Source organism: Trachurus trachurus (assembly GCF_905171665.1).
Source record: "Trachurus trachurus genome assembly, chromosome: 11".
NCBI classification, from domain to species: domain Eukaryota; kingdom Metazoa; phylum Chordata; class Actinopteri; order Carangiformes; family Carangidae; genus Trachurus; species Trachurus trachurus.
The window spans coordinates 14,788,677-14,814,333 of record NC_139904.1 but is presented as its reverse complement, the minus strand read 5'-3'; the positions used below and the strand labels follow the sequence as shown (position 1 = coordinate 14,814,333).

The window sequence follows — 25,657 nt, the reverse complement described above, 5'->3', positions numbered from 1 at the left end:
AATAATAATAATAAAAAAACAATAAATAATAACTAACATACTAAAAGAGAAAGGTTTATATAAGTAAAAGTAAATAAAAAATACCTCTATCTCGTCGTATAGTTGTAGTTTTAATAATTTTTTCTGGATATTTTGGTGTTTTTCAATCTGCTGTAACAAACACTTTAACCCAGGAGGTGGCGGTGATGAGCCGTAACACGAGATGTCGACAACCGCTCCTAACACCAGGGAAGAAGACCGACACCCAGGTTCAGCCAAGGCTTGTTGGAGTTACAAGTGAGCAACACTTCGGTCGCAGTGGGTTAACAAGACAGGTAAACACGGTCTGTCACGGCTCGGTTTTATACCCGATATCTCAGTAAAACCGAATAGTTTTTACTTGGCTCGCTAAATGTGCTAGCTATCAACTTTTTCTGCTCGACTCGACTGACATTAGTAGCTGAAAAAGCCCTGCTGAAGCTGAAGCAGCCGTTAGCTTAGCCAGCCTTTAAATGTCCTGTGTGACTGGGGTTTAGCTAACTTAGCCCTAAAAGGTATTTAAACACGTAACTGTCAATCTGTTGTCACATAAATAAGTAACGTTATGTCTAAAGACAGATATCTGCTTGTTTGCTTGTTTGTAGCACACATTAGTCGTCCGTCATTTATCAGAAACCAACATGTTACTGTGCTCACGCTAACCCTGTGTTTTCCTCTGCCTGCAGGGTCCAGCTGTTTGCCGTCTGCACTGAATCACAGGAAACACCTTGCAACTACTAGATTAACACTTTGCATAACATCAAAGCTTTTGATCTGACGATGCCGGGGGGAAACCATTAGTAAAATATCACTTTGGGATACAGCCAGTCCCAAAACAGAGCAGTCCTTTCTTGCTTGTTTTGTTTCCCCCTTCATTGAAAACAAATGGTTTTGAGCCATGGATCAAGCTGTTGTGGACGGTCCCGTTATCCTTGTCATCAGGGCTCCCAACCAGAAGTACGGTGACCAGACCATCAACTGTTGCCAGAACTGGACTGTGGAGAAACTCAAAGCTCACCTGTCTGATGTGTACCCAAGTAAACCAGTGAGTATTTCCACATTATTGATCCACTCATTGCTGCTGCTTTCTGTCATCTTTTGTGCCGTAACACCCTGTCACCCAAGTTAGCTGATCCATAGAGCTAATACTGACTGATATGTTATTGTGCCTGCACTGGGGTAGTTTGATTGTAATAGATTAGTTACACATTAACATCATGGTCAGTTAATGCCATGTATGCATTAAACTTGTTAAGATCCAACATGTCAGTTTTGTCTTTTACATTTCCACTCACAGCTCGTGTTGAGGAATGTGAGATAAATGTAATTGGCTGATATTTTAAACTTAACTTGTGTCCAGTATTTACACAGCCACTTCCAACATTTCCTGGGTAAACTCCTCTTGCTGCTAAACCTCTTTTATGATTCATATAGCAATTGAACAATCAGCGCAGTGACACACACCAGCAGCAGCAACCTTGATCTATTCTCTGAAGGGAAAGAAACTGTGTCTCTCGAGTCACAGTATCTGAAAGAACCTATTAGTGTGTAGATTTGACGTCACGGTGAAAGGAAGGCATTTAGATTCCTGTTGTATTGTGTTGCTAATCTGACTATGCCCCCCTCCCTTTCTGCTCAATGCTTGATCTGATGCAATCATTGTAAACACAACATGGACAAACCGTTCTCTTGTAAACCTGTTGAGTAATCTCTGTATGAGCTGCAATTTTGTCAGTGTAATTTTACCGGACATCCACTGTGGCATATTTTTTACAATGAGGCAACCTGAATCCAGAATAAAGGGTTGTTACTGTAGCTGCATGTGGCCGGGATTTAAAATAGGCAATTTAAACTCCTGAAGGGCCACACAGTGAATGTGGGCTTAAAGAGGACACACACTGACCTTGTTGTACTGTCAGTTTAATCCACTGTTAAGACCCACTTATCCCAGTTAAGGTTACTATGATCTTAGCCTCATTTACCCACTCATAAAATCTTTGCCTTTTGATGTTGTGACCTACATTACCCTGTCTGCCACTTTTTCTTTTGGTATTCGCCTCAACATTAAACATTTTTGTATTAAAGAAAGGGGTGGGGAAACAAGCTAAGGGAACTACACAACAGCCTAGACATTGATGCTAATACAGACTCTCACATCTGATCCGATGTTGTCGTTATAAAACTTTTTTTCAGAGCTCCAAAGACCAGAGGCTCGTGTATTCTGGGAAGCTGCTTTTGGATCATTTTACTTTAAAAGATGTGCTCAGAAAGGTAGGTTTTCCCTTTCTGTTCTGGGATGGTGCTAGAACTGGTTCATAATTGGCTCAACCTGTAGTGTAAGTCCTCCAAAAACCAGTTTGCTCCGTGGGCCAGAGAGCCACAGTGGAGCCGCCGTCGCCACAATTTATGTTGAAGTTGCCTTGCATACAAAGCACGCACTGTCATGGAGGAATGTTTCCATGTTTTTCATCCAGTGTTTTGATTAATCAGATTAATCTTCATGTGGATCACACACTTGACAGTTACCGACCGACATTCTTTAACAATGTAACAGGGTCCTGAAGGGGCAGCAGCCTTCAGCACCATATAAACATTAAGCTGGGCTTTGTAGTTGTATTTGAGTAGAAAGACACATAGACTAGATTACCAGTGCATGTGACCAGTGGTGGCGCAGCTCAGGATAAACCTTAAGAAATAACTGCACAGGTTAATGCTGCTGCTTTATGTGAATATCTGACACTTGGGTAGACTAAAAAGAGACACTGCACTTCATTGTTGAATTCATCTGTTTTTAAAATTATATTATGAATTTATAAAGGTATTTTTTGTGTTTTATTCTTTGAATTTATTTGATTTTTTAATTTGGGTTTATTGCTTGTTTTGCCCTGCAGCAATATTCACATCATAGCATTTTATTTTGAAATGGGAACTTAGTTAGTTTTCTGCAAATGCAAGGGATCAGTGGGATATCATTTTGGCTATAAATATGTATATAATTGACCAATATGGTGCAGATTTATGAATGTAAACCTCATAATATAGCTTGACATCTTAAATGTAATGGCTAAAGGTAAGGACACAATGTTCACATTTAAAAGGAATTGGGTCAGGAATTGATTTTTTTTTTTTTCTATGAACATGCAATCTTTAGACTGTGTGTGATAATAACGAGCTCTTCTGCCTTCTACAGCAGGATGAGTACCATATGCTCCATCTAGTGTGTGCCTCACGAACCCCTCCCAGCTCCCCAAAGCCGCCGAGCAGCCGCCGTAACAAGCCTCAGGAGAACTTGGCCAGTCCCACGGTGGGTCACCCACACACCTTTCCATTCATTTCATCATCACCACACTTCCTTTCATCATCCAGCTGACTGCTGTAATGCACCCCTCCCTGAGGATAAAAAAAAAAGACTGCTTGGCTTTGTTCTTTTTTACAAGATGGACTTTGAACTACTATGAATATTCAGATCTTATTTTCCTGGTTACAGCCACTTACAAACTCAAATAGCCCTTCGACTGGTCATCAACACCAGGCACCTGCAGGGGAGAGCAGCGATGGACTCAGACAGAGAGCCGCAGCCTTCCCTTACCACCAGATGTATTTACAATATTCACAAAATATGCACAGGTAAGTTTCTCCAGAGTTTAAGGTATTTTCGTCTTAACTAAGATCATTCCAGACCTGTAGATTATTTATCAAACATGAAGCCTCATTATGAAAACATCACTGAACAATGTCAAAATAAGCACCTCACCTCATGTTACGACAGCAGTCTTACCTCATTAGACTTGGGAACATTTCCATATCATGTTCAACATTGCACGCTGAATTAAATGGTGTCAGCTGTAGCACAAAGTAAAACATGACTGAGAGAGAAATGTGTCATCTCCTGCGCTGAACAAAAATAGCATCAGTTTAATAAATTCCAAAACACCGAGTCCTCGTGCTCCGCTCTGCAAAAGAGTTAAAACTTGCTAACTTTTTTCAACTTGTGAACACAGAGGATCTAAATGATGGCTCCGAATTAGCATCTTGTCACGAGGACTGTGTGACATCACATAATATGCAGCAGGATGAGAAACGTTATGAGTTGATTCTGTGTGAGGAGAGTACTGACACTAAATGAAGCAGAGCTATTATTGGCTTGATATAATTGGTTTAGTTTTGTTTGCATAGTCGGATTGTTTGTCAGTGATAAACCATCAAGACCAACACAAATATTGTTACATTTTTATCTTGAGTGGAAAATTAATTAGTCTGTTAGTTAATGCTGTGTCCACTGATAACACATGCTTTTCAAATCTTCAGGCAGGTCAAGTTTAACTCTGATGCACCGTCTCTTTTTCCAGCTGGAGTCAGTACCCTCCACAGGCCACGCCCCCCACAAACATGCCTGCTTATTACAACCCCTTGACACTGATGTGGTGGCAGCAGCTGTATGCCCGGCAGTACTACATGCATTAGTAAGTCGCTCTATGTCTGTTTTCTGTCTCGCGTAAACGTTTTAGATTAACACAAGAATTGAAAACAACATAGACTTGAATCACCGCCTCCAACAATCAAGTCTAGTTGCAACTCACCCCCGTGTCTGCCCAGATCCATGATGTTTGTAGTGAAGATTTTGAAGGAATTTGATAAAAAATGTAGTCAATTTTTTTTAGTTTACATTTACCAAGGTTAATTAATAAACTGAAATGCACTCAAATTATTAATTAAATGCATTTAAAGAGACCCCGAGGAGTTTGCTTTTGGTTATAAAAGAGTCTCATATTAATGTGGATGAATCTACATTACCCGCAAGTTGTTAATGAGTCAATTTTCAATAAATATATCGTTTTGTCTTTATAGTTATTTTGATATTATTATTTAGTGGTCAACTTGCCCAGCATTTCCTAGTTTTGGTTTCCCGGACGCTTCCCGGCGGGTCATGGGAATAACGCCGCCGGATCGTTAGTTGGCATCGTTTATGGTCGGAACTATATCTGATTGTCTTCAAACCTCCGACTTTCATTCTTGATTAATAAAAAAAAATCTTTGCAAATGCTTTTGCTTTCGTCCGTCTTGCGCCGGTCCAAGAATTTCACTGTACGCACAGAGGCTCATGGGAAATGTAGTGTGAAAACACTTCGCTTCCCGAAACTCCTTGTAGTCTCTCACAGAGTTGAGTAAAATTATTTAGGTTTTATTCAAATAAATATCTCGGTGATATTGGCTTATTTTCAGATTAATTACATCATATTATAAAGAATCAAACAGAGTAAAATTTACCAAATGAAGTTGGGTGAAATGGATTAAATCAACTTGACTAAAAAGAGTGATGGAGTGAGAGAGTGAGAACATCACGTCTTCAGCAGGTCGATGAAACAACGTGACGCTGCTGCAGCTCCTCTCACATGCTGTTTGTCTTATTCCTCTCAGTCACTTGCTGGCCGCCTCGTCTCAGCACCTCAGGCCAGACCCGCCCTCCGCTCAGACTAATCAACCCGACCCCCTGAGCCAGCGACCTCAAGCAGATCGCCGTGGCAACGCGGAGGTCCAAATGAACGCCCAGGGAGGGGAGATCCTGAACGAGGAGGAGCTGAACTGGGACTGGCTGGACTGGGTGTACACATTTTCGCGCGCTGCAATCCTACTCAGTATAGTCTACTTCTACTCGTCCTTCAGCCGCTTCGTCATGGTGATGATGGCCATGCTGGTGCTTTACCTGTGAGCGGTCCTTTTACTTTACCTGTGAAAACGTCAGACAGGACAGGAGGCTCTGGTGTGTAAACTGGGAGCTTGATGTGTGTGTTTCCGTCTGCACTAGGCACCAGGCCGGCTGGTTCCCTTTCAACCTGGAGAACGAACTCCTGCTGCCTGGAGACAGAGCCAATCCGGACGAGATGGAGGGAGAGCTGCAAAACCACGAGATACGAGAAGAAATGGTCACTACATTTTTCATCCATTTCAGGGGCTGAGGGGCTGATGGGATGTTTAACTGAAACAGTGATCGTTTCTGTGATTTAATGTTTTCAGTGAAGTACTAGTTTCACATAATGGGTCAGCAGACGGATTCAAAAAATGGTAATCAGTTTCAGATGAGATAATGAAAGTTAAACCTCGATGTCGGGTGTAAGCATAGCAGAGAATTAGAAAATGGCAAAGACAAAATTTGAATCAAACTCTTTAGAAAACTATTGATTAACAAACATGAAAAAACACAGAATGAAAACACCACCATTACATTGTAGCTTACAGGGCAACATCAGGGACCAAACAGACTCTGGCTGCTATGAAAACACTTTATCTGCATGTGATGAATTTGAGTTTCTCAGATATATATATCAAATCAAATCAAATCAAATCAACTTTATTTATATGGCACTTTTCATACAATGTAACACAAAGTGCCTCACAGAGGATAAAAACAAAACAAAACAAAACAAAACAAAACAAAACAAAACAATACAAAACACTGTGAAAACCCCAAACCTCCCACCCCCACAAATATACACACAGATACACAATTACATACACACTCACGCACATACATAGACATACGGACCTTTGGGGGCCGCGCACACCGAGAGGAATCATGGTCCATGACTGCAGGGGGCGCCGACACAGGGACCGCCCCAGCCCAGGCAGACAGGAGGCTCCACACCAAGGTGTAGAGCTCTCTAGCCATCCGGGCCAGGGCCGTCCACGGGACAGCACCCCCATCGGTGGACCAGAAACAACTCCCGGTGTGGTAGGCCCCCAGGAGGAAACACTGGAAAATCGAGGGGCTAAAACAGTAAAATAAGATAAAAGGCATAGAAGCTCAAACTGAAGGAATAAAACAATAGAATGTATAAAATAGACCATAAATAATGACTAAAATATTGAAATAAAACAATAAAATAATAAAACAGGATAAACTAAACTAAAAATTAATATAAAATAGAATAATAATAAAAAATGTAAGAACAGGGGTGAGCTTAAAAATTATAAAGAGTTAAACGAGTCAGTTAAAAGCCTGATTAAAAAGATGGGTCTTGAGCCTCTAATATAAAGTAATTTTACATCAGGGAGCTATTGCTGTTAGCTTCTATGTGTTCTCATTCGTCACTTGACTCCTCTTTGTCACAGGAAGGAGCGATGGATGACGGCTCAGATGACGACGGGGAGAGTGGAGAGGAAGGAGCAGAAGATGCGAACAGCGTCCCACACACGGGCTTCCTTTCCTCCACGTGGTCATTCATCATAACCTTCTTCATGTCACTCATCCCAGAGGGGCCGCCAAACGCTGCCAACTGAACCACCAACAACACCATGAACCACCACAGTTTTCCACGGGTGGGCGACAAACATCCGACCTGTTTAGGGAGACTGCCTTTCTGTTGCGATGCAGTGTTATAGTTTCCACTTAACTCCATATCTTAGACTTTGAGCCGAAACACAAATGACTGATGTAAGATGAAAAGAGAGAAAACGGTCACTTTATATCGACTTTCCTTGTTTGTCTGCACAAGGACAAACATGTTGAACTGTCAAATGAAAAGAACATTAGCTGAACGTATATAAACAAGGACTCCTAGTAATGCCTTGTAAACATAGTGAAAATAACAATAATAGTGTCTGCCAATTGTTTCTATTATATATATGTGTGTATATATATATATAGGGACAGAGGGCACATTTATAAAGAAAAATAATGTCTGCACTAGTGTTTAACAACCTGAATCTCTTTATTTGTTTTTAAGGAACTACAATTCTTGTAAAAATAGTTTTGTTGGAATTGTAGTGTATATTTTTTTTTTGTAATGTTGGGTGTATTTGAAAAAAGGCCACTTGAGTCCAAAAGCTAAACTTGAGTGAGTTCTCCTGAGTCATGTAGCACCTGTGATAAATGGTATGGAGTGAATTTGGCTTGAGAGTTGACAAAAATGTGTCTGAACACATTGTGTACTGTGTGGAAGTGTTAACACAAAAGTGATGTTGGCCACTGAAACTGCAAAACTACGTACCACTAATTGTCTCAAAGAGCATGGAAGAAATGAGACTGAGGAACTGATCCTTCACTGTTACTGGAATATCAAACAAGACGAGTGTTTGTGTGGCGGCGAGCGGGCAGGAGACGCTTTAACATTTCCTACTGACGCAAAACAGTTCATGTAGGAAAAAAAACAACAACCCACACACACCTCTTAAGTTTGTGAAAATGGCTGCTGTTACATTAGTCATGTTGTGTACCAATAATAACGTTAATGTTTATTAAACCTACCTTCATGGGAATGTTGTCCTCCTGTGGTTATACTGTCTTTTCCAGATTATAGAGTGGTCTTCCTTGTTGGTCCCAAGGCACTAACGCTTCTATGGTCTATGAAGTGTTTATTCTTTTTCATCTTCCGTGTCAAATTTATATTTGCTGCTACTCCTATAGCTTTTGAGGACCCAGGCAAGTTATATATGAAAACATTTGACATTTACTTTCCTTGATTTTTCCCATAAAACGAATGGGCGGAGGTCAAAAAACTGAAAAAATTACTTTCACCTGGAGACTCCATACTCCATTTTACAATGTAGACAAAAGTCTAGTCAATTTTAGTAGTTTTCTACATTTCATTTATACTTTTTGATCAGTGATTAATGATCATGATCACTTCAGGAGAAAGAATTATAATGGGTGTGTGTGTATTGTGTGGAAAGTTATGGGTAGAGTCAAAGTTTCTGCAAGTACATTTTCTAGTTTCTCCTGGTATTGTTGTTAGGGTTAGTAAGTGGAGCACAGGGGACTATTATATCCTGTTCTTCAGCGTCTTAACACTGAAACAAGTATCAGTTAAGAGACCACCTTGACATTTTCAGGCAACATTGTTGAAAAAGCCTCCGTATCTATGCTATGATAAGTTCAAACTGTGTGCTGGGCTTCGTGCTCTCTCAACATTGTAACACTGAAGGCTGCAACTGTTACAGTGACGCTGATTAACGTAACACCCGTGAAGCGGATATACATATACAGTATATGTGGTTAAAAGCAATGTTGTTTCCTTTCAGCATCATGGAGTGACTCATCTGATCAAATTACTTAGTTCAATTATTTGGAACTAACTTTTGCATGAGTATAATTATTCCACAGCCTTTGTGCTTTCTTTACCAGTATTAGACTGAATATGTGGCCCATACTAGATTTTATTTGGTAACTGATGGTCACTCCTTGTGGCTGCTCAAACCTTAGTTCAGGTCTGATGAACTGTAGGTTACTCATTGCTGCCATCATTTGTCTGTAACATGAAAAACAGCCTCCATATCGTTTCTCTGTCTAGACTGATCTAATCACATTCATCCAGAAGTGTGTTTTCAATACTAATCAACCAGCTGTGGATTTTTGGGGACAGTATTAATATTAGTATTTAGGATTTCCCAATTAAGGTACACTTAATTTGTATGAAGTGTTATTTTTTTTTCTATTACACAAAGTACGTACACAACATATCTTTCAAGGGTCCCTTTGATTTGATATATATTCTATGTCAGTTTATTATGGCTTTATTTTCAATATCCACATTACATCAAAACTAATCTAGGCCAGTGAACCTGGCTAATATATTCGTCCTGCTATAGTTTTGACTGAATTATACATTACTGACATATTACAGAGTAATTTCACAGATACTACTTGTACACTGGGGACTTGAATAAATTTGCATTTATCTCAGTGATGAACCCACTGCTCATCTAAAAGGAGGAGTGGCGAGGAAACGGGTGACAGGCTGACATAAAGAAGAGTTCACTCCGAGGCTCAGTGATGAAGACAAAATGAAGACAGAAGGAAGTTGTCATGTTTACACTTTTATTGCTTTGCACCGATCGGCCATGACAGAAGTCATCGTTCAAGCTAACAACAGGATGCAGTGTGCTTCACTGATGTTGTGTCTGTACATCAGAACAAATGCTTTTTTTTTACTAAGTGATGTTGGTGTGATGATGGAGGAAAAACCTCCTTTTTCTTGCCGATATATTTCATCCACCTATATAAGCTAGAATATCGTAACTGAGACACAGAGTGACCAGAGGGTCCTTTTTTTCAAAATCTAAACAAACAATATTATCCAATTATAAGTACCATGGTGTACTTACTGTGACGTTTACAAATGGTCCACATATATTTAGAGCTATAACCATATATGACTGGATTTCAAATTAAGATTTGGTTTTTAGAAAAAAATAAGATGTTTGGCAAAATGTCACAGACTTAAATGTCTTGATGTTGACAATAAAATCATTTGACATTCACTGATCAATCAAAAAACCAGTACCTCAATATCGACTATAGAGCTTTTATGTTGTGAGGAAATACTAGAGCTGTGACAGTAGAACACGCACACAGAAACAGTAGTTAGGGGTAACATTTTTTGTAAATGGAGGATAGCTCGGGTTACATCGCTTGAGTCGGTGGCTCAGACGAGGGAAAAACACTGCAACAGACAAAGCCTCTGCAAATGGGCCGAGTAACTGGTTCCATCGGGTGATGATGGTCTGTCTTTGGCATTTGTGTGCCATCATGTGTGTACCTGTACATCTGTTCTGAACACTTAAATTATCAGTACAAGACTTGCACATTAAAAGAGCTTTGACAAGGCACGTAAGCTATTTGTCCGGAGAGTCACTGTAGCTACACACAGACAGAGCTGATGAAACAGACACATATCGTTTCACAAATTATTCTTCGCCTGGATATTAGCTAGGTTCATCATGAGTCCATACGTCGCATGGTATGGAATACTTATTGCTAAAACAGGACTGCACGTAGCAAAATAAGAACAACTTCATAGAATACAATAATTTTTACATTTACTGTAGAAATATTTTGCATAAAATGATCTGCAATGCTAGACATACCAAGTTATCTTTACACCACACACGCACACTAGAACCAACATTAATACAGACAGTATAAAACAGGTGCGACTAACTGGGGTCACAAATATTCTCTCTTTTACTCTCCCACCCTACTATATTTTTATGATTTACAGCATTTATTAAAATAGATGTGATACCAGCGATGACAGGAATAAAGTGGACAGTTAATTCTCGCTGCCCTGTGACAAAAATATCAAGTGACCAGAAATCCGTCAAGATTCCTGAGTTGTTTGACTGACATTTGAACGGCAGCTCTATAGATATTGTGGGAGGAGAAGTAACCTTTTTATTATCGCACTATAATCCATTTTAGGTAAGAAACTATACTGGCAAAGTGCTTACTGTACAGTACAGACTTTATATGGCCTCAGGAGTAGGTTTCTCTAATCCTACGGATGAAAATAACACAGTATACATAAATACACATAATGATATTTCTATAACAGCACATATAATCATATGAAGGATGAGGTTTACAGTGAAAATAATTGACCAACTTTGAGCAGCAATATCAATACTGTTCCCCTAGATGGAGGAGAAATAACCTCTAAGTAAATCTATAAAGATGTTTGCAGTAGTGATGTGGTGTAGTACTACAAGTAGCATCCATTTATTTTAATGTACCTCTGTTTTGGTTTATGTCATTAACTGTGTCAGACCAATTATAAAACATAATCATCTGTCACTGACAGTACCTGAATGGCTTTGATCAAATGAGTTTTGAAGCTGGTGTAGTTTAGTGAGAGGTCGTCAATCTGACCTGAAATGTGAGGAAACAAAATAGTGCAGGACAACTGAGCTGCGAGAACCAACTCTTGCACAGCACAGGAACCAGCTAAAACAATGACAGTAAAACTTGAAATTAAAATATACAAGAGGTTAAAAGGTAAAAATTAAATTTGCACAGTCTGAAAATCCCCACCAGTGAGGCCCCTTCCTTTGGCATCTGTGGTTTAAATGGGTGATAAGAAAATTGCTATTTCCTAAACAGTGAGCGTCGGTGGGCAGTAACAGCAGAATTCCTTCATTCCTCGGAGATGTGTGCTCTACAGTACGTCGCGGCAGCCTTCTGTTTGTACGTGTGCTGCCCCCGGCTTCAAGACTTGAGTGGAGAAGGACTCGCAGCCCCTTGGGGAGGGTGTGAGCTGTGCAGGCAGGTTGTGCCGCTCCAGTTCTGTGCCCCCTTTCCCACTAAGATGGTGCCCGTCAGTGGGGTAGAGTGTTGTGTGGGAGAAGGTTATCAGGAGGGAAGGAGGGCCTCCCTCTTATCACAGGAAGGTCTCGGTTGTGGAGGCTCCTCCAGGTGAGTCTGGGCTGACGTCCACTCTAACGCAGGCCACCTTTTCCTGGCTGTCGTACACAGGTGAACAGACGGTTAAGATGAGTGCAGTAAAGTACACCACAGTATAGTGTTCAAATATGCAGCTCGTAACAGTGACAATCTAGGACAAAATTACCAAATCTGTTAAAGTGTTTATTTTTATGCAGGTTAAATTTGTGTCATTATTAATGTGAGTGATGAAAGTATTGCTGTCAACATACTCCAATTAGTATCTAAAGGAGCTGAAGAATTAAGCCACATCTTTGTACACTGTGACACCCAATTACCCACTACTACATTTGTATACCTAAAAAGGGGCTTACCAATTCTTATCCAACTTAAAAGCATATTTTCAAAACCCTGCTTTTTCTGTACTTCCCAGGACAGAGTAAGCTTAATTATTTTTACTCCAAAAAAGACACAGTAGTCCCTCACGGACGTCAAGTCATTTTTTTTGTTCACATTACATTATGATGCTGAAGGTGGGAGCGGGGATTCACTAACCTTCCACTATACTTCTCGCACAGTAATCTACACTTAACTGCTGCTCTCAGTTCAGAGATATTAAACTACCAAGGGGCCACCATCAGATCTACATGCCAAACTGCAAACACACACATGTACACAGAGAGGTTCAGTGCAGGACAGATTAGACAAACACAAACACAAACTTGCATTAAACTCAAGAGAGTCACATTAATGACTAAAGAGCTAAAAAGAGAGCAGCGAGGCCACACACACTCTACATTCAGTGTTAACCTGGATCAAAGATAGTTGTCCTTTTGCGTCATACTGTAGGCATAAGGTGATTGTGTGCGCATTATTAGTTAGTTAGACAAGAAATATTTTAACAAATAATTTGGTTATACCGTTTTAATTTACTGGCCGCTAATTACTTGATAACGTCAAGAAAAAGCCTAGAAATAATCGTCAATTTTCATAGAGGCAAAATTGACCATCCTTGCAATTGACTGTTATTTCTTGGCAATATTTCTCAACATTACTATGAAATTGACCGTTATTTATAGACTATATCTAGACATTATGAGGCAATTAATTGTTATTTCTTGGCTATTTCTTGACATTATCACATAATTAGAGGCCTGTAAATTAAAGGGTTACCAATAATTTCAACAAAACAAATATTAGCTCACAATGGGAGAGGAGTGAGGTCACATTTTGACTTTAATCTCAGTTCTAAAGGGGGAAAAAATCTAATTCATAGGTGGCCTTTATCCTCTTCCATAGATCACAGACCATTTACCTTCACATAAAAAAAAAAACAAAGCAGTTGCGTTTTATTTCAGTTATTTCTGTTTTTTTTGTTGTTGTTTTTTTTTTAAATAGCTGAGGACTGACAGTTCCAGCCATGCGCTAACTGTCTGAGTATCAGTGAGCGGGGTTAGAGCGAACACAGCCATGTGGGTCAGATGTTCTGTATCAGACACACAGCCCACAGCTACCTCTTCTTCCATTGGGAGGTTCTGGGTCACTAGTCCTATTCTGTATGATCTGTTCAAGACGGACAGAATAACACACAGCTGACTTCCAGTGTCAGAGTTAACCATTTCATGTCGTGTACATCATAATTGATGGAAAACTGACTGCTTTCCTGAATCACATCAGCCATTAAGTCTTTAATTAGGGAGGAAGTAAAATCCTCTGGGAACCATTTATAGTAAAAACTAGTCCATTAAGTGTTTGAAGTCATCATAAAATTGCACTAAACTCCCTCATGAGAAACTGACCATAAAATAAAATATAATCAGAAAAGATGACAGATTTGGAGTGATGCACTACTGTATAACTAAAAATAGAGTATGCTAAGCCTCACAAAGCATCTGCAACATTGAGCATCAAAGCGTGGTATATGTGGTGCACCACTCACCTCCCTGAGAGTGTTTTCACTGGGATGCTGAGCTGGTTCGAGCCTTCAAAGCTGACCTTCAGCCCCATTTCCTCCACCGCGTGTATCCTGGACTCCTCCTCCTGGGTAGAAAGCAGAAATGGGCGCATAAATTAAAAGAACAGCTGTTACAGCACCATCTTACTGTTTTATTTTATTTATCAGATATGATTTATTTGGCTAAGTATTACAAAACATCAGTTTATGTTCACACAGCCTTAAACTAGAGGTTTTGTGAGTTTCATGTGTTTGTTTATTAAAACCTGAAGCATTAGAGTCAAAGTTGAACCCGTCTCCTAACACTACCATGTCATGATTGCCACTTGCCAGTACAAAGAAGAAGGAAAAAAAGAGGTTAAAAGAGGTTTACCAGTTTTTCGCGGGCCTTCTTTTTCTTGTCATCCTCTTTCTTCTTCTTGCTTTCTGGTATCAAGTCGTCCAGCCAGCTCAGCTCTCTCTTGGTGAAGAAAAAGTCTAAAAGCTTTCGGATAAAGACCAGCGCCAGGACCTGCAGACACACGGACACAAGGAAACTGTTGCTACCCAGTGGCTGCCCGGATCAAATTCAAGTCACTAATGGTTGACTTCACAGTGGCTTCTGTAGATGGGCATCCAGGTCAATCGTACAGATTTATACTCCTCCTCCTCAGCCACTCTGATCCTTCAACAAATGTCATCTGGTTTTATCAACCCTGTACAAGAGGCGATTGCATTCGACTGTGGTTCCCTGATGGTGTGACAGGGAACTGAGTGCTATCAGAGTAAGGATGTCCCTCTCTATCTCCAAGTATCTCTAAAAGATGTACTTCTCTTAAAGAGCACTTCCTGTCCTAAACCCTCCAACACCATAATATGCGAAATCAGCACTTACATCAACATTTGGATGACACTTCTTCATTTGATCTCCTTGCTCTTATTAAACAGACGTAGTGCTTAGTACTTACAAGGACCTGACTGCACTTCAGCTGAAGTGTCATCCCACACTTGTAAGTCGCTTTGAATAAAAGTCAAAGCCAGGGGAGGAAATGGAACATAAATTTAAATTTGAACTATCACAGATTTCACATCACAAAATATAGTATAATAAAAAAAAGAAAACACTAAAAACACATTTCCAGACTGCGAAAATCATAAATGTCTTCAAAATGCAATGTTTTCATTTCAGATGACAGAATTTGTGGTTAGACATTTTACCCCTTTTTGCAGCTGACAAACTCTAATGTGGCATTGATTGTTGAGTGGGTGAGGCTTTCTGCTTTCATGTGTTCAACGGCTCATGTACAGTAGTGAAAATCAATGAGGTTGAGGCCATTACCATCATGGGAAAAACAACCGCTGCTGCAGAGGCCTTGATGACCCAGAGCAGCACCAGACAGGTGAGCTGCACCAGGGTGAAGATATGGACCTTCCACAGCGGCACGTAGCGGAGATAGATCAGATCAGGCTGGTGCTTGGCAGGCATGCCGAACAACTTGATTCTGTCAAAGAACTGCCGGGGAAATGAGAGGAAAGAGACTCGGTGAGGGAGATGAGGAATGCAAAAGACTGGAGAGACGACGGGAGGCGAGGAAAGGCGGGAAACTAAATACATAATTCAGAGGAGGGAACGCATTTAACAAAAGCTTTTAAGGATTCTGAATTACGATCAAAGGTTTGAAACTACAAGGGCCAAACGTATCTTAACTAACAGCTGATGACTGCTCTTCTGTTCAGCATTAAAGGGTGTGTTATCTTCAAAGAGCAGCAGAGTAGAGTCTTACTTGAATGCCTTTGAGGGAGGAGACACCCATGTAGAGAAAGACTCCATATAGGACCGGCATAGGAATGAACTATAAAGAGCACAAGTAAAACAACATATAAATTATTCAACTTCCAGTGCAGGGAGGGAAAGAGTAACATAACACCAGGACGCATTAAGCAGGCAAAAACTGAAAATATGTGCAACATTTGAATGAATAAATAGCTGAATGTCAATCATATTATTGTGACTAACACTGAGTACATTGCAACAAAAGCTTATTTTTCCACCTACTAGTGAACTAGTGATCAGACCATCTCACCTTGAGCGCTGAAGTCATGAAAACAGAACAACCCATGAGGATGAAGATCATGAACCCAGTGACACGCTGCTCTCTGATGCCAAGGAACTTGGGCTGCTCTCCCGGCGCCGAGCAGCCAGACTCCACCTTCAGGCTGTTGACGTGGGAGATGGAGAGGACAGTCGCAGCCACGAACCACGGCAGGCCCATAATGGAGCACACACCCAGCATCACCGCCACTATCAGCAGGTCCAGGTGATAGCCACAGCCTTTCTGTAGGATACACAAGGAAACAAGTGACAATTGAGAGCTGCTGGATAGTGATGAGTGTTTGTCCCTGTGGAGCCAAAGCCAAGTAAAAATAGAAACACAAGAACTGCACAAGATAGGTAGAATAATCTTTAAAAAATGATCTCAAAACAACTTTGAACATCCCAAGTATGTGTGGGCAAAATAACATTTTTTTAAAAGAAGCATCAGTGCAGAACCCTGAGGAATAAAAATGTCTCGTATCTGTGAGATGAACTCAGCAGAAAAAGACACCGACAAGAGGATATGTTGGCTTCAAGCATAATTCAGTGTGACAGGAAGGGAGAGAGAGAGAGAGAACTGGTGAGAGGTGAGCGAGCTGCAGATGATCAGATATACAGCAAAGAGCAGATAGACTGACAGAACGAAAGCAAGCTCAATGCAGCATGCTTGAGTAAAATATACAAAAAAAGATAAAAAAAATATAAAAACATGTGAACAGACAGACTGGTGACAGAAACAGAGTTTCGTAAAAGGCTTTTGGTATCTATACAGGTCTAAGGCGACAGCTGCAAGGTTAATCAATTACTGTATCTTGCAATTGAACCAAATATTGGGTTTTCCATTCAATAAGAAAACTACTTCGTTTTTGTACGGCTGTGTATATTGAATTTATTTTCATTTTGTTGTCATTATTCTAATTTTTCTTTTCTTTTTGTCAAGTTGTCAAAAAAATGATCACAAAAAAAAGGAAACTACAATTTAAGTCATGTATCATCACATCACTTGATACCGATAAACAAGATTTTGGATACAATCAGTTTCAAGTCAACTTGTTGTGATTCTGCAGTATTTTGAATTTTGTTTGTGTCAAAAAACCTATGCTTGAGTTCTTACCAAAGGTCATGTAGAGTTTGATTTTACTGGTAGATGACAAAGCTAAAGTTTACACCATGATACTGGAGGAGAGGCACCAAGGACACCAAACAGAAAATGATGAGTAACTCTACGGTGAAACACCATCAGAAGTAAATCCCCACAGGAAAATCTGACCTTGAGTTTGTGCTCTTTGCGGTTTATGATGACTGCAGTGATCTGCTGGTCCATGAAGATGAGGATGGTGCAGAGCAGTGCAGGAAGTGCTGCCACCACCAGCGTCCACCAGGGATTTTCTCCTAATGGGTCCATCAACCAGCCGCGGTTCTTTGAAGTCGGCTGCAGGGAAAAGGCAGAGGTGTGCTACACTTAGTGCATAAGGAATTAAAGATTTATTTGAGAATATTTGATCATGTGGACATTCATTAACTTTTAAGTGAACAAGTAGAGGTCTGCTTACAAGATAATGAGGTTCCAGAGAATGTAATCATATTTCATTTAAATGCCCTCCTATATCAAAAACATTATAAACAAGAATGCATTTAGATAGACCGGCTGGAACAGATGCCTACCTCAAAGCGGTCAGGAACATTCAGTTTAGGAGATGGGATACCCATTAGATAGTCCACCAACACCATGATCATGATGGTTATAAATACAGCAAAGTCACTGATAGTGGAACGCACCTAGAAAACACACACATCCACACAAATGCAACACAGGTATATTTATTCAAAAGACAGACTTAAGATGGGCCTGTATACTGCTACCACTCCTCAGAAATAGAAACAACTTCACTACAACCACTGTCATTTACTCCAAGTGACTGTCAACATCTACCAAAGCAATAATTACATTTGTATCAACTGTAAAATCATAGCAATTCAGATGATACCAACACTTGCCTACACAATACACAGACGGGTGACAACAGACTGGCTGGTACTGTGTGGGAAGATGCAACAAGATCTTTCTGTACATGAGACTGCTCCTGCATACTGATGACTGACACAATGTAAACATTTACATAGTGTGAAGGGAGTCTAGCAAGATCTCCACACACTTACCGTCAAAAAAACGAAAAAAACAAAACAAAACAAAAAACACACCCACTCAAATGTGGAATTTTTAGATATCTATATTTTGACATCTCACCTTTGTGGGAAAATATCTCTCTGTCTTAAACTGCTTGAGGAAGGATGACAAGAAGAAGGTGGTGAAGAAGAGGATGATGGACCAGAAGAGAACATCTGGGATGTAGGGTCCATCGTGACCACAGGCTGGACCCACAAACTCCCCTTTGAGTATTTTACACATCTAAAGAAAAAGAAACATTATTTAATACTGTACGTTTTGTAAAGCTGCTTTAGATGACAGTTATATTTGAAGCAGCTTAGTTATGGTAAAAAAAAAAAGTAGTAGCACAAGCAGATGCAGTCATTGTATTTGTGTTCATGCACCTGGATAAATCTGAGTGAGTAAGTGTGAATGACGATGTCGGTTTCCTGTACACAGATTTTTACATGGGACTGTGAGTGTGGGTGTGGATGCTGGTGTTCACTGTGTGCCTGCCTCACCGACACATTGAGGCTGTCCCATGGTATAGAGTCTGGGCTGAATCCTGTCTGGTTCCACTCCTGCTCCAACTTATTGGTGATATTGGCTGGTGGAGAGCACTGGCACCTGTGGACAAGAGGATTTTAACTACCGGTAATGTCTGCCAATCTGCTGTTTTTAAGTTCATTGTTTTGCAAGGATGTGATTTTCATATCAACTCTGGGGAACAGTTTAAGCGACGACAATTACAGTTTTCAGCGACAAGAACACTGTGTTCTTAATAAAACACTATTTATGTAAGCCTTTATCAACATCATTTCCTGACATGAAGTGTGAATTTTAAAAACTGGGTATGTTGGCACTGATTCTGACACATTTGTGAAAAAATAATTTAAAGAAAAAAGCTCTTTTGTAGATAAGGAATAATGAGATGGATTTATTGGATCAGGTCACAAGAATAAATATTTAAAGTAGAACAATCAATCAGATAAAGTGCTTCTGGAAGTGGTTCATCTTGATTCCTAAAAAAAAAAAAATCCTGACTGACTAATAAAATTACATTCAAACATAAAAGTAACTGAGATCTCGGCACTCACGAATACATGGTAAGGTTGTCCAAGTTGTTGTGCATATTGACAGGGTAATGTTCCCCCAAGTGAAACAGCTTCTCCAGAGCTTCATAGATGAAAATGATACAGATGAGTGCGGCAAAGGCCTCCTCTGTGAACCGGGTGATGTAGCAGACCAAGGAGCTGGCATCTGTTGCCACCAGGACCAGACACAGGAAGGCTGTCCACAGACCAATGCTGGTCCGCAGCGACAGGTACGACAGGCCGTAGTCACTAGGAGAGACGGAAAGATGAGGAGGAGAATGAACAGCATGCACCTGTGCAAATCTGCACATTTGGGCCTATTATACATAACTCATTTAAAGGGACAGTTCAACATTTTGGCAAATTTGCCCATTTCCATAATCCCTATAGTTTTAGTAGTAGGTTCGTTAACTTCAATTGTCGGTGCAAGCTATTTTTAGAACGGCGGAGCAGAGCCGCGAGCTGCTCAGAGCTACACTACGGAGGCTAATGGGATTTCTTGGTTTGGTTGGATTGTGTATTTTGAGTTTATTTATTTATTTGAGTTTTATGAGGGAAACCAAGAAATCCCATTAGCCTCCGTAGCGTAGCTTTGAGCAGCTCGCGGCTCTGCTCTGCCATTCTAAAAATAGCTTGCACCGACAATTAAAGGTATAGGGGTTATGGCAATGGGCCAATTTGTGAAAATGTTGAATTATCCCTTTAAAATGCTGAATGCAATGAAGACTTTAGTACTATTTATTATATTTTATTATTATTACTATTTAGTACTATTTGGAAAAGTAAACTTGCTTGAACCTACGTGCAGAATTTGAAGAGGATCTTCTCAAACACTAAGACAGGCCCTGTGCTGCCGAGAATAGTGAGGGGCTGGCCTGCGAAGAGGGAGTATGCCACTCCTGTCAGTGATGCCCCAAATAGCGACTCTATGGCACTCTGTGGACACAGAGGAGAGGGAGGGCGTGAGGGAATGAGACAGGGAGGATGGGGTAGATAATTCCACACAAAGGAGGATAAAGAGGGAAAGGCTGAAGGAGAAAAGAGAGAGATGAGGAGGAGACCCCTGACCACAGAACACCAGAGTTTTGATTAAACAGACATTGTAGGCTGCGTCTGAAAGGCTAGATAAACTGTTTGAATGTTTCCACTCTGCTGGCTTGTCCGTAATCATATCTCTGTGAAGCCCCTTGCCTACTGGGTTTATTCAGACGCATCACACACACACCAGCTCACAGACTACTGCACCTATGCCAACACTGTCACTGGCCTAATAAGGGCATCTGGGCAAAAAGGAAAGAGAGACAGTAGAGAGAGAGAGAAAAGGCAGAGGCTATAGAGAATAGCCTGCAGTGTGAGAGTCAATTAGTGTATGGGTGGGCTGAATAATCATCACATCATTTTTTTTGGCAGGTAAATTAATGGCTCACAGTTCAAGACGTAAACTCAAATATGGAATACCATTTAAAAGTAGGGGAAAGATTATCATGACTTTTCTTGACACACTAAATGACCTGTTGAATGAAAAGGTGATAACAGAGTAGTTTTGGAGTGTAGCACTATGCATACAGTATAACATGTATGAATATATTAGTTATCATTTACAGAAATCACTCTTATTGCATACAATGAAGAAAAGAACATATTAAGATTAGGTGATAGATGTTTTTTGCTTTTTTTGTTTTTTGGATTCTACAGAACAGCTTAATGTTCATTTTAAGTGCATACTAATTAAAAAAAAAAATTCTAAATACTCACATATGACAACTAATTTTGTAACTTATATGGTATAACATGGCTCATAGACAACCAGGGGTTAGAGGTGTGATTCCAACTGAGCTCTTGAAAAGCACAAGCTTTCAGACTCACTATGTTGCCTTTTGTTGCCTCCCCAAGCAGACCTCCGAATGTGATGACAGGAGACATGCAGGCGCAGTAGAGGAAGAGGACGGAGGCTAGACACTGCAGACTTAAGGAGTCCTTGATGTCGCTCCAGTAGAAGGGTACCTTCCGCTTGATATCTAGGATCAAACCTCCAAATATCCTGAAGAGAGGAAAGGCAGATTTTAATTTCCAAATATCCTGAAGAGAGGAAAGGCAGATTTTAATTTCGAGCACAATAAACTTAAACGATAACAGTGGCATGATTACAGAAATAATCAGTTATGGTCCAAGAATAAGTAGAGTCAAATGAATGCACCTGATTTTACATCACATTAACTCCTTTAATGAAGAACTTACCCACCAAGATATTTCATAAACTAATTAACATTAAAAAAGTGCAAAGGTAACAGCAGCCTAGAAAAGCAAACGCCTACAATAATCAGTTAATCACTGGTCTTGTGAATCATACTCATGTTGCTCTTTTAACAGTTGAATCAAATTGTGTGTTTGATTATTATGAGGTGATTAAAACCACAATTTTGTAAAAAAATAAAAAAAATGATTTACATAATTTATAATTGCTACAATTTTTGACATTTACCGTAATTGGTCAAAAGTGTTTCTACATTTGTTGGTTGTTAATAAACTCATTGCTCTGGGTAAGCCAGTGTGAACACTGGTTGTGCACCCACTGTGGAGAAAGAGTGGTGTCATAAGATTAATGTGTGTATTTGTGTGAACTGTGTGAACTGTGTGAACTGTGATCTTGTTGCCTGAGTCCAAATGATTTTCACAGGGACTGTTTGTCTTGCACATACTGTACAGACTAATTCCATACCCAGTGCATCTTGTGTTTCCCTTCGCCTCTTTGTACTTTTCCTTTGAGTGGTTCTATTTTTGAAACCCATTTCTCACCTTGTATATCTCTTTCTCTTTTCTCTGACATGAGTCCAATTGCTGCTGCTGTTAGGGTCCTCTTACAACCCCTCCCCCCTCCCCAAGAATACCTCCACCGCTTCCCTCCACAGCGCCAGCAGCAGTGTCTTTTATCCATGTTTGTGTGATAGCTTTCTTTATGTTGGCCTCTTGCATTTCCTAACACGACTCTATCCCCAGTAGCTCCCTCATAGTAGCAGTGAGAAGTAGAGTGAATCTGTAAATAATACAGCACCTCCCAAATGATGTCTACGTGTGCGGAGCGTGCGTGTCTGTCTGAGGTTTCAAATAAACCCATTCTCCTCACTGTGTGGCTCAGGCTCTAGAGACTCAGCACGAGTTGCAAGAAACTGTCAGTATCCGAGTTTAACAGAATACAGTGAGACAAACCTGCACAAATACATAGCAGAATTAAATGATTAAGTTTTGCATTTTATATATTTACAGTCAGTTTTATAAATTGAATAAATTAATGTAATATCAATTACTTTTTAAAAAATGGTGCTAGTTATATTGCAATCAAACAAATAGACTGTAATTAAAGAAGATCAAAGGAAGCCCTTTGTCTCTCAAAAGAGCTTTTACTACAGCTCTTGTTAGCATGAGGCACTTGTCCAAGTATAATTAACATGATACATTCATTGATCATGTCTTCTTCTGACTAATGAAGTCGTTAATTCCTCTAGGACATGATTTAATTATAACAAATATTTCTTTGTTAACATATTACAACATTATTTCCCAACACAAACAGGATAATAAATTAAAGCCAAGTTAATTGTCTCTGCTCACCTCCCAGTCCTCTGTAGCTCAGGCCCTATTTGATGGTCGTTCTCCTTCTCCAGATCTCCAGATGATGGCGCAGTGCCATTGGGCTGGGGTGGTCTCTTCCTCTTCATCTGCAGATCAAAGGGCATTTTACTATAATATTGTTGTCATGACGCTTGAAATCCATAAGGGGGCAGTCTCAGTGTGATTATAGTGGTATGATGTACAGTGAAGTGAGGCTGGGTAAAGATCTCTGCCATACAAGTGTTTGTGCTTCACTGACATACAAGTAAAAACATACAGTGTGGACTGAGCATGACTCACGACCACATCTTTGTATGCATTACTCAATAAAGGCCCCAAACAGCATCCCTGACAGAGAGAGAATCACTAACCTGAGATGGGACATTCTTGGGGGGCTCGATCCGAATGGTGGGATCCCATTCTCCAGGAGGTAGGACAGTGACTTGATCAAGGAACTCATCTATCCCAGAGAGAAGATCCGTTCGATCTTTGGCTTTGTACGCCACATCGTGGAAAATCTATGTAATGGATATTACTTGGTGTTATTAAATGTCTCTGCGTGTTACCTTGTTCACAGTAAAGCCAAAAGTTCAAGGAGAAACGGTGAACAAAATCAAACTAAACAACAGACAAACAAAAAAAAACCCTAACATTACACATTAGATATATTTTCTCCTGCTCTTACCTCATCTGTCATCAGTGTGGCCATGGATCTGCCAATTTCATGGTATTGTGGCCCTTTTCCATGAGGACCCAACAGCAGGAAAAGAAACCTTAAAACAACACACAAAGTCAAATTTACCATGAACAGCAGTTCCTGCTAACATAAATCACAACATTATGTACTGTAACTGTAGTCACTCGGGGACACAGGAGCAACATTTATCGTTACATTTCAGTCTTTATAAAACTCTTGTGGAGCTTCTTTTTTTTTTTTTGACAAGGCTGCTTTGTTAAAAATCAATTTTTGCAGTTTATTAGTGTTCCCCTCATCCTTTGTTGGCACGTTGCTACATTTCCTGGTGTTGCACTGCTACCACTAATTGGTAAAATGGAGTGAAACTGTCAACAGAAATGTGTTGGCCATTTCCCACTTGATCTCATCGATCTCAACATCATAAGCGTGAAGAATTAAAGGGGCTCTCTCCTGACCCATGTCCTATCCCTGCTCCAAGTTCGGTGCAAATTGGTTCAGCACTTTCTTGTGTGATCCTGCTGACAGATAAACAGACCGGGTGCAAACACAACCTACTAGGTCGAAATAATTACTTTACCTTGTGGGAACAGGCACCTCTGTGAGGCCTGTGATAAGGACTGCAGGGGACAGTCGGACAAAGGCAATTATGGGCTTCTCCAGGAAGTCCACTTCTCCCACCAGCACGTTGGAAGCCTCGGCACCAGGGGGGATCTTTTTCATGAAATTCATGTCAACCTGAAACCAAAAAGGAACCACTGGAAATGAGAGAAACTAATAATAAAACACAGGGAAAGCTGAGACAAAGAATAGTCAACAGTTGTGCAGTAAATGCAGCAAATGTAACAGAAGTGCACACATGCAAATAGAGATGAAGATGTGGAAATGTAAGAGATGGCAGCAGGTCGTTGAGCAGCTATGATAACAAGTGACAGATAAATTGGTATCTGTATTCAGGATTACATAGTACTGAGCAGAGATTGTCCGTTAATGTGATGCATTTCTTGAATTTACTCTGGATAAATATCTCTTATTTACAACGCTAAATACAGATCTGAGCAGTGCAAGACTTTCTTTTTTTTTTATCCCCGCCTTCATCCCTCTTTTGTGTCCTCTGACTCAAACACTGCACCTCATTTTTTGGCAAGCAAAATGGATGGTTTTATAATGATAACTACTTATGGCAGCCTGCCATTTTATTTAATGGATGAAGAACAACAAAATGGTAGGATGGATAGAGGCCATGCGAGGGAGGAATTCTCAAAACTAAACAGAGTTACATAACTACGTAAGACTTTTACTTTGATCAATTCTCAGCCCGTTACAGGTGAAGCAGTGAGTGAGGATGCCTCTTACTGAGTGGAGGAGAAAAGGGCTGATGGGAATGTGATGCTGGCTCTCTTAGAGGCAGTGTTCAACACAGGCCACTGAAATGTCTGTGAAAAGTCCAGAAACTGAAGAAAAGCACGGATGGACTCGGTCATGGGCCATTCCACCATGATGGACTTGTTTCTGTGCTCAGTACTGTGGCTAGGTTACCTTGCTGAAGTCGACACTGCTGCTTTCTCTACTGACCCCTACTTTGGACGGCCTCCTCTCCACTGCCTTGTTGCCATCCAGGTTGTTGGGGACAGAGTTCGGAGACACCAGTGGTCCTGGTAGGAAGACGGAGACAAACAAAGTAGTGACGGGACAATGTGTAAGGACTTGAGAGGCAATAACTGGAAGAGAAAAGCTGTGTAGTTGAACATCAAATGCTATTTATGATGCCATTAATATATGCCATCTGTCTATTTTCTTTTCTCTACTCAAGATTGCAATTTTGAAGAAGTGGAAAAAAAAATGTTCAAGGTGTGTTTATCCATGATGGACCACTACTTTATGGCATGGGCTCAACAAACGGGAGGCAAT

At 40.3% G+C, this 25,657-nt stretch overlaps 2 protein-coding genes across 3 annotated transcripts in view; one reads left to right on the top strand and one right to left on the bottom strand.

The window, feature by feature from the left end:
• The first annotated feature begins 231 nt into the window (after nt 1-231).
• On the top strand, nt 232-8,279 carry LOC310994052 (homocysteine-responsive endoplasmic reticulum-resident ubiquitin-like domain member 2 protein). 2 transcript variants are annotated; one of them, XM_083982572.1, is made up of 9 exons: nt 232-314; nt 705-1,063; nt 2,212-2,289; nt 3,209-3,322; nt 3,506-3,645; nt 4,368-4,481; nt 5,437-5,724; nt 5,825-5,942; nt 7,129-8,279. In XM_083982572.1, exons 2-9 carry the CDS (start codon nt 917-919, stop codon nt 7,294-7,296), a joined length of 1,167 nt encoding a protein of 388 aa, XP_083838698.1. In that variant the 5' UTR covers nt 232-314; nt 705-916; the 3' UTR covers nt 7,297-8,279. The 2 variants fall into 2 exon arrangements, with proteins under 2 accessions (XP_083838698.1, XP_083838699.1); XM_083982573.1 differs by having other exon boundaries at nt 242-323.
• Nucleotides 8,280-9,858: 1,579 nt separating this feature from the next.
• Nucleotides 9,859-25,657, bottom strand: part of LOC310993773 (sodium bicarbonate cotransporter 3-like) — a 39,758-nt gene continuing 23,959 nt past the window's right edge. Inside the window, exons 7-25 of the mRNA XM_083982244.1 lie at nt 25,328-25,401; nt 24,327-24,484; nt 23,738-23,825; nt 23,424-23,570; nt 23,053-23,159; nt 21,310-21,484; nt 20,246-20,379; nt 19,447-19,692; nt 18,871-18,976; nt 18,449-18,610; nt 17,866-17,979; nt 17,471-17,632; nt 16,190-16,441; nt 15,890-15,958; nt 15,445-15,618; nt 14,500-14,637; nt 14,112-14,212; nt 13,687-13,735; nt 9,859-12,252 (exon numbers count right to left, since the gene is read on the bottom strand). Coding sequence (XP_083838370.1) covers nt 12,229-12,252; nt 13,687-13,735; nt 14,112-14,212; nt 14,500-14,637; nt 15,445-15,618; nt 15,890-15,958; nt 16,190-16,441; nt 17,471-17,632; nt 17,866-17,979; nt 18,449-18,610; nt 18,871-18,976; nt 19,447-19,692; nt 20,246-20,379; nt 21,310-21,484; nt 23,053-23,159; nt 23,424-23,570; nt 23,738-23,825; nt 24,327-24,484; nt 25,328-25,401 — 2,480 coding nt within the window. The 3' untranslated portion in view covers nt 9,859-12,228. The remainder of the gene's footprint in view (nt 12,253-13,686; nt 13,736-14,111; nt 14,213-14,499; nt 14,638-15,444; nt 15,619-15,889; nt 15,959-16,189; nt 16,442-17,470; nt 17,633-17,865; nt 17,980-18,448; nt 18,611-18,870; nt 18,977-19,446; nt 19,693-20,245; nt 20,380-21,309; nt 21,485-23,052; nt 23,160-23,423; nt 23,571-23,737; nt 23,826-24,326; nt 24,485-25,327; nt 25,402-25,657) is intronic.

Bases quoted from the DNA above. Each gene is read 5' to 3' on its own strand.
- LOC310994052 (XM_083982572.1), top strand. From the start codon at position 917: ATGGATCAAGCTGTTGTGGACGGTCCCGTTATCCTTGTCATCAGGGCT. The intron at 1,064-2,211 runs GTGAGTATTTCC...ACTTTTTTTCAG, and splicing joins ATGTGTACCCAAGTAAACCA to AGCTCCAAAGACCAGAGGCT. The intron at 4,482-5,436 runs GTAAGTCGCTCT...TATTCCTCTCAG, and splicing joins CGGCAGTACTACATGCATTA to TCACTTGCTGGCCGCCTCGT.